The following is a 9,132-nucleotide window of genomic DNA, read 5'->3' on the forward strand; positions in this document are numbered from 1 at the left end:
TTAATATTTGTTTTTCGAAGAAAAAATAACTATTTTTAGCCTTCCGAGGCGAGAAAGATTCAATGGAGTGTGGACTTTGGGTTCAATCTCTGAGAGTAGAACACTGACACTGTCATTCATTCAGTAAAGGTTTCCAAAACTTGTCTTGTTCTTGCAGTTTCGGTCCATGGAACGTGTAATTGTAAAGTCGGGTTTTGGGCTGTTCTTCTTTTGCTTCTTCTTTTGGATGCCAACGGTTGCTGATGCATCTGACAGTCTTCTTTCTCCCAAGGGTGTTAACTATGAGGGTATGTGCCACGTGGGCCTTCAAGAAACAAAACCCACATCTTGCTTTTTCTTCTTCTTTTGCTATTTGCTCTGTTTTTTTTTCTTCGTATATATTTTCCTTTGTACTGGATCTGTCATTTTTGGATGAAGCAGTGGCTGCTCTGATGGCAGTGAAGAACAAGATGAATGACGAGTTGCATGTGATGGATGGGTGGGATATTAATTCCGTCGATCCATGCACGTGGAACATGATCGCTTGCTCTGCCGAAAGTTTCGTTGTTTCCCTGTGAGTGTCTCCCATTTAATTTTGTCATCACATTATTACTCCTGTTTGGTCACTGACAAAATTTTAGATTAAGAAAATTTGTTGATGAGTGTTGAAATAGTAATTAAACGATTAAATTAACTATTTTCCATCGGCTTAACTTTAGTTTTGGGATGAGTGGAAATTTAAGGTAGAATTAGAGCAGAGGATACGAAGAAACTTAAATATAAAAGTGGAAGTAAGAGAGAAAACGGAGACAAAGATTCACGGATGGTTATGTGTTAGACACTTACATCCTCCGCTAGGAAAGAGCTCAAAAGACTATATCTTACTCTTATTCTTTGTTGAAATTTACAATACAAAACACCCGATAAGTATGATAACCAAATCATTTCGATTTAATTACCATCAAACCTTATTATAATCAATCCTATAAGGTTTTAATAAAACTCTTTGTTACTTATCAAAAAAAGAAAAGAAAAGGTAATTATCCTATAAGGAAGATATATCTATTGTGAAACCATATCTTATATTCTAACATAAAGGTCATAAGTTTGAGCCATTACATTGTATTCTCATTTCATTTAAACATTCCTAAGAGGAGTTTGAGTTCATAAGTGAAGGATAGCAGTCATAAGTTAGAGCCAGGTTGTTCTCCGTTCTCTCTTTTCTAGAGAGAGAAGCTCTTAACTTTCTAGAGAGAGAGAGCTACTGTTAGAGTCGTGTTCGTCGGGGGAGGGAGGCTTTTCGCCTCCTTCCTCCCGGTCTTTTGTCCTCCAAGCTCTTGCTTTGGAGGTTTTTGTCCCTCCCTGACTTCACCAGTGGAGTTGATTTTTCTCCCTACCATTAGGGTAGGGAGTTTAGTTCCCCCGAACTTGGTTTCGGTGGTGTTGTTGTTCTTCCGACTCTTCGGGGTTGGGAAGTTTTTTTTTCTGCTTTCTTATGGTTTTTCTTTTCTGTTTTCCGGCATGAAACTTCCTGTGTGTTGTTGGTTTGGTTCCGGTTGTTTTCTTGAGTCCTCGGTGGTTTTCGTTTTCTCTGGCTGTGTTTTTTCTGTTTTATTTTGAGTGCCAGATCTGTGCGTTTCCACCGGTGTTATCCTGTCACGCGCTCCGCAGCCGCTTCCGTCGTTGTCCTCCGGTCCGATTGTCACAAATGGAGGTCGCGTCGTTATTCCCTGACCGGCGCGTGGCCTGCACGCACTGGGAACTTGGTTCCTGGTTTGGCGCGTGAGGGCTGTGCTTCGCTCCTCCGACCTTCCTTGTGGCTGTTTGGTGGTGGTCCGTGGTGGTTGGGTGTTGTTGGAGTCTCGGGATATGGCGCGTGTGTCGCACGCGCCGACTCAGGCAGTGACTGGCCCTTTTTGGCGATGGCAGTGGAGTTTTTTGTTTTGGATTGTATATTCTTTGTCTTTTCACAGTGTATCTTTGCACTGGGCTAATATTGTATGGGCTTTTAGGTGGCTTTATGCTAGACCAGGCCTCTTATCTTTAGTTGGGTTGTGCTTCATTGTATTGTGAGGTCCAATTTGTATGTTCATATAATATTAGACTGTTGTAATTGATAGCTGCTTTAAGTCGGGGTTTCCCCTGACTTTGTGGGTAGAGATTCTTTATCTCTACTCACTGTCATGGCCTTCGGCCTGTGTTTCCGCCTTTAGGGCGGTGTTAACACTTTCTGTTGTATTTATGTAGACCTTTTGGTCTCTTGTAATCTTGTGTAATCCCTTTTGGGACTTTTATCAAGCAATGAAGGTGAAGTTTACTGTTCAAAAAAAAAAAAAAAAGTTAGAGCCATTACATTGTATTCTCATTTCATTTAAATATTCTTAAGAGGAGTTTGAGTTCATAAGTGAAGGAGAGCAGTCATAAGTTCGAGCCATTACAGTTTATTTTTATTTCAATTAAAGGAGAGTGTTAAAATATTAACTAAATGATTAAATTTATCTTTTTTAATCTCTTAATTTACGCCTAAAATTGGGTTAAGCGGTAATTTACCAAGGGCATGAATCTTATACTTGCGGTGACATTTGAGAATTGAAGAATCAAAAAAATTATGTCTACTTTCTTTTTTCTTTGGCTTTTCTGGTAAATAAAGATAGATATATATGGAAGAAAACAAAAGAAGTGCTTATTACTTTTGTCTTTGTTTTTATGAGATTTTAATTTTTGTTCATTTTAATATTGAGTTGTTATTGATTGGGATGGCTGGTGAAATCTGAAATGTGCATCTAATGTTACTTGTTCCCATTGATGTTGGTAGTGAAATGGCCAGTATGGGCTTATCAGGAACGCTTTCGCCAAGTATTGGGAATTTGAGTCACCTTCAGACAATGTGAGACTTCTCTCGGCATTTTTGCTTGACTTCATCCCAACTTCAATTGTCTATTTCTGTTGCCTATTTGGTTTTAGTTCACTAAACAATTAATTTTTGCTTGTATTGTCAGCTTAATATTTTTCCATGTGGCTAATTTGGGAGCTTCAATAATTGGTTTCAATATTAATCATAAACTTCTAGAAAATTCTGTTTTTGTTTTTTTTTTTTTTTCCTTTTACATTTGTGAGTTAAATATATAGAAGATAATATCTAGCAATGCATGATTCATGACAATGTTGGATCATATTTTAGATTGTGAATTTTGATGCAGTTATATACGTGATGGGATACTTTATAGTGTGTTAGGATACATACTTTTGTAGGAAGAACTGTAGTAGGTCTTGTGTACAGATGTGAGATGTGCATGTTCAAAATCCATCCCTAGGCTACGACATACCAATTGTTCTTTTCTATCTAGGTTGACAAACTGAACTAATTTGACATATAAGTCATGAGATGTGTTATAAGTCTTTGGTTGCATACCTGCTGCTAAAATGATGAAATAAATGTTGCGTTCACTAATTGTATGTTCCATTCTTGCTGCAGGTTGTTGAAGAACAATCAGTTATCTGGTCCTATCCCTCCTGACATTGGAAAGCTTTCAGAGCTTCAAGCTCTTGACCTCTCGGGTAACCATTTCGCTGGAGAAATTCCTAGCTCTTTCGGGTTTCTAACTCATCTAAGTTACTTGTGAGTATGGCTTGGCAGATAAATCGGGCACTAATTTTCCTATTGGTTTTTAACAATTTGTTTACTCTAACTATATATGTTCTCTAAACCTTTTCCATGCAAGTTTTCAGGCAGCTCAGTAGAAACAAATTATCGGGACAGATTCCTAAACAAGTTGCTGATCTCACTGGTCTTTCATACTTGTATGTGTTCCATCAGATTTTTCAACTGTATTTTCCCTCTTAACTTGTTGAAAGTGATTTTAATTACGTTAAACTGTATTTCATAGGGATTTATCATTCAATAATTTCAGTGGCCCCACTCCAAAAATACTAGCAAAAGGCTACAGGTGAGGTCTTTAGTGAAAAGATATACTGTTTTATAACAATAAAGCCGATTTGATTTCCAGACATTAGTTAACTGATCTTAGAGCCAGTTATTTTAAGTGGTCTGTCTTACACCAATGGCTGATCAATTTGTCAAGAATCCCATTCTAAACAATAGGCTTTACTTAGGTTTGGGCTTGATATTGGCTTATATACTAGGTAGGCCTTCTTACTTAATACCTTAAGCTTTCAGATTGAATGCTCTTGCGCAATTATTAAGCTCATTATTCTATATAATGTTAGAGCATTATAAACAAATGTGTTTCTTATGAGGAATTTATGTATATAACCCAAAATGTGGTGGAACATGGATATTTATACTGCAGTTGCTCTTTGTGAATGTGATTCAGTATCTTATATTTTATTATGTACAATCTATTCATCTAGAAAAGGAAAAATCATTTATTCATAGAAATGTTATGTTAGGTAGTTGATAATTTATTTGCAGCATCATTACATTTGCCAGGATGCTTTCTTCATTTCTTGTTACGTCAAAAAAAATAAAAATAGAAAGAGTTTTGCAATCCTTCTAGATATGTTATTTTAGCTTTTTGACAGTTTTCATTGCAGTATTGTAGGGAATAACTTTATTTGCACTTCTTCATCAGCACAAATTTGCATGGGTGTTTCAGCACCGATGAACGGTATGTTGATGCAACCTGTCAAACACATTTTGCAAATGAGTACTTGAATAGATCTGGACGCATATGCATGATCATTTAATTACAGATACAGGTTCATCTCAGAAAGTGAACAGTCATCATCACTGGGTGCTTTCTGTTGCCATAGGCATCAGTTGCACATTTGTCATTTCTGTGATGCTGCTTGTTTGTTGGGTGCATTGGTACAGATCTCGGCTTCTCTTTACATCTTATGGTACTTCCTAAACTACAACATCTCTATCATGATAAGGATTGAAGAATTTGTGAGGATTCAATGCATGTGCTTATATATTTGTTTTTACAGTGCAGCAGGATTATGAATTTGATATTAGCCATCTCAAGAGGTTTTCATTTCGTGAATTGCAAAATGCCACTGGAAATTTTAGTTCCAAAAACATCCTAGGGCAAGGTGGATTTGGAGTGGTTTATAAAGGGTTTCTTCCAAATAGGACAGTGGTGGCTGTTAAGAGGCTGAAAGATCCAAATTACACAGGAGAAGTGCAGTTTCAAACTGAAGTTGAAATGATTGGCTTGGCTTTGCATCGAAATCTCTTACGTTTGTATGGATTTTGTATGACGCAAGACGAAAGGTTGCTTGTTTATCCTTATATGCCAAACGGGAGTGTTGCTGACCGATTGAGAGGTTTGTTTCGATGTGGCTTTTCTGTGCTTCTCTGTGTGTGTGTGTGTTCCAAAGAACTTTACTTGTTCAAACTGGTAAATCTCAACCGCCACATTTTATTGTTTGATGGCTAGGAAATCTCAACCACAGTTGCTAGAATTTTTCAGGGACTGAGAATCTTTTTCTCCCTTGCAATTATGTCAGAAAATGATCATGATATTAGGTATAGATACTAATTTGGAGTCTTCAACTAGGAACACATAGTAGATATCTTTTTTTATTTCATTTCAATTTGACAACCTTAAGTTTTGTTGTTGCATCACCTTTTTTAAACTTAAGCAGTTCAATAATTGGTCATTTAACAAAATTCCTCTCATGGTTTGATCTTTAATTCCCTGGATTTGAAATCTTATTCATCTTTTCCTTTTTATTTCAATTAAAGCTAGACCCTACTGCAGCTTTTCTCTTGTTCCTTTGCTGATTCCTAAATTGCTTGCTTCATAGCAGACACTTGTCGAGAGAAGCCCTCTTTGGATTGGAACAGACGAATGCAGATTGCTACTGGGGCTGCCCGTGGGCTTCTGTACTTGCACGAACAGTGTAACCCGACAATTATTCACAGGGATGTAAAAGCTGCAAACATTTTGCTCGACGAAAGTTTTGAAGCTGTAGTTGGGGATTTTGGTCTTGCTAAGCTGTTAGATCGGACGGATTCACATGTCACTACTGCAGTGCGTGGCACTGTAGGACACATTGCACCAGAGTATCTTTCAACTGGACAATCTTCTGAAAAGACTGACGTTTTTGGATTTGGCATACTACTTTTGGAACTCATAACAGGGCAAAAGGCATTAGATGCTGGAAATGGTCAGGTTCAGAAGGGAATGATTCTTGATTGGGTAAGTAGTCTTCCATATATATAATGCTAGTCTTAGTGGAATCTTGTAAAGTAATTTCTCTTTCGTCACATGTGTTAACTTACCACTTATCTCAAAATCTTAAGCTGATAGGTATGGATAAATTTTTCTAATACTTTTCCTCACATGTAAGCAAACTCTCCTTTGATAAGTGAAGTTCAACACATGAGATATTTGATTGAAATGGGATATAAATTATGGAGTCAGGGTTCGAACTGATGACCTGTGGTTCTCCTATTGTATTAAATCATCACTTATCCCTAAATCCACGGAATTTTTATTGAACTATGCAGGTTAGAACCTTATATGAGGAGAAGAGGCTGGAGGCGCTAGTAGATAGGGATCTAAGGGAATGCTTTGATGCATTGCAGCTGGAGAAAGTGGTAGAGGTGGCTCTGCAGTGTACCAAGTCGCATCCCAATCTCCGGCCAAAGATGTCGGAAGTTTTGAAGGTCTTTGAAGGTCTTGTTGAGCAGTCGGGGGGACGTACGGAGGATTTGCAAGGTGGAAGCAACCTCTATGAGGCAAGGGCTTGTAGTTTTTCCAGAATTTACAGTGATGTTCATGAAGAATCTTCATTTATAATTGAAGCCATGGAGCTCTCTGGACCTCGGTAGCCATCAAAGTCTTTAAAGTTGTGAAAATCTGATAGAATTAAATAGATAAATAGATGGCATGCATGCTTGGATTCGTGTATATATTTTCAAGTTGATACTCAGCTCTTCATTTGCTTTGTTACGTGCATGTATATGTGAGTGCAAGCATACAAACTCTTTAAGCATAGGGTAATTATGAAATTTTAGTGAAATTGTTTTTATTTTTATTTTTATTTTTTTTACTTATTTATAACAGTCATTAGTTCAGTCATGGGTTCCTTTAAATGAAGGATATAGTAAACGAAAAAGAAGAAGAAGTTATTAGAAACTTAAATCAATGAAATTCCATTAAAATTTCAGGATACATTAAATTTCTATTGTGTTTAAATAGCATTATTTTTTTGGCAAGCTTTCAAATTAGCTCCTGAAATAAAATGTTTTAACTCAAATAAATTGTGGGCCAATGAATAAATAAAGGGATAAATATACTTTAGCCCATGTGCTGACATCTATTTTTTATTTTTGCCTTAATGAATTGACATGTGTGACACTTACGTACATCAAACTGTCATTTAGTTGTAACTTACCCTCAAATGTCAGTCTTGACCATTATGTTAGATGGAAAATCAAATTTGACCAAAATATTTCGAAAATACCTTTACTTTGACCATTGAAAAACCAAACTTATCCTTTGTAATTATTAATTATTAGAAAAAGACTATTTTTTTTTTAAAAAAAAAAATAATAATCTTATTAGATTTTTGTGATAAATGCAAAATCAGTTCATGTTGTGGGCCTAAATTATAAATCGCCCATTGCAATATAAAAAATAATTCAGAAGTCCTTGAGGTAGGCCAAAGTAATAATTTAATCTATGTAATCAAATTTTGTTAAAACATTTCACGGATTCCGTTAGTGAGTGATGTTAGCACCAATAGAATGATAACATGTGTCACTCTTAATAAGAAAAAAAAAATATTATAAATATAAATATATAAAACCTAAAAATGAAAATTTTAAAATGTAATTTTTTATAAAAAGGGATAAAAAAAAAAAAAAAAGGAAAAAGAAAAGGGATGGCTGCCCATTCTTTTTTCTTTAATTAAGTGTTTAATTTTTAGGTTTTATGTATTTAATATTTTAACTTTTTTTTTTAAGAGTGACACTTGTCATCATTCTATTAGTGTTAAAGTGGCACACTAACAAAATTTGTGAAGTGTTTTGACGGAATTTGATTGCATTGATTAAATTGTTATTTTGGCTTACCCAAGGACCTTTGATATATTTTTTATATTGTATGGAGCGATTTGTAATTTAGGCCAACTGTATGGATTGATTTTGAATTTATCCCTAGATTTTTTAAAAGAATTTTTTTTTTCTTTCCTTTTATACTAATTAATAAATACGAAGAGTAATTTTAATTTTTCAATGGTAAAAATAGGAGTATTTTTGAAATATTTTGATCAAATTTGATTTTCTGTCCAACATAACGGTCAAGACTGACGAATGGGGTTAAGTTGCAATAAAGTGACAATTTGATATATCTAAGTGTCACACCTGTAAATTTATAGGGTTAAATAAAAAATAACTATTAGTTCAGAGAGCCAAAGTATATTTATCTCATAAATAAATATATTTATTTTACCAAACATGGCACTAGAGATTACACGTTCAAATGACGCCGCCTATGATTGATCCATTATGGTTGGGCCATTTGATTGATTCATTGATGATCCTAGCAGATTCGATCCCCTTTGCCAGAAGAAATGGTCACGTTTCTTAGAGCATGTTCGGGTGAGAAAAATTTCTCAAATATTTTTTTAATATTTTTTAAAAATATTAAATTTTACTTAGATTTAATTTTTTTTTTTTTTTTTTTTTTTTTTTTTTTTTTTTTTAAATTTTGTCTCAGGTTTTAAATTATGCAAATATAATTTTAAAATAAATTCTTTTGGTATTCGCAATTTTTAAAAAAATTTGCATCCAAACGAGCCCTAAGTGACTTTATTTTCTCTTCTCAACGTAAATACGTAATTCAAAAGCTTCTCAAAACACAAAATATTGTTTATAAATTTTTATTCTTCTCTTGTTGTAAGAATATTTTGAGAAAATATATGCTTAAATTTTGCAAAGGTAAGAGCAGTGACAGAACCAGAATTTCTCATCTTTAGGGACCAAAGTATAAATAATGGGTCAAATATAATTTTAGTAAGGGCCTAAAAATACATATATATTTAACTTAATAAAAAAAATAAATTAGAAGAAAATTTGAAACTAAGGGAACCATTCCTGGGTAAGAGCCAACTTAATATTTAAAAATAATAAAATAAAAAATAACTCAAAATACAAAACACTTCTCGAAACACAAAAAT

The 9,132-nt window shown here is 34.6% G+C and overlaps 1 protein-coding gene across 3 annotated transcripts; it reads left to right on the forward strand.

Annotated features, from left to right (window-relative positions):
* On the forward strand, positions 1 to 6,987 carry LOC133869830 (probable LRR receptor-like serine/threonine-protein kinase At5g45780). 3 transcript variants are annotated; one of them, XM_062306912.1, is made up of 11 exons: positions 1 to 287; positions 439 to 553; positions 2,795 to 2,866; positions 3,455 to 3,598; positions 3,709 to 3,780; positions 3,867 to 3,926; positions 4,534 to 4,607; positions 4,693 to 4,839; positions 4,930 to 5,268; positions 5,752 to 6,146; positions 6,458 to 6,987. In XM_062306912.1, the coding sequence occupies exons 1-11, from the start codon at positions 167 to 169 to the stop codon at positions 6,779 to 6,781; spliced, it is 1,863 nt and encodes a 620-aa protein (XP_062162896.1). In that variant the 5' UTR covers positions 1 to 166; the 3' UTR covers positions 6,782 to 6,987. The 3 variants fall into 3 exon arrangements, with proteins under 3 accessions (XP_062162896.1, XP_062162894.1, XP_062162895.1); XM_062306910.1 differs by having other exon boundaries at positions 3 to 287; positions 421 to 553; XM_062306911.1 differs by having other exon boundaries at positions 7 to 287; positions 421 to 553; positions 5,755 to 6,146.
* Positions 6,988 to 9,132: the final 2,145 nt, after the last annotated feature.

This window comes from Alnus glutinosa, chromosome 5 (genome assembly GCF_958979055.1).
Source record: "Alnus glutinosa chromosome 5, dhAlnGlut1.1, whole genome shotgun sequence".
NCBI lineage: Eukaryota > Viridiplantae > Streptophyta > Magnoliopsida > Fagales > Betulaceae > Alnus > Alnus glutinosa.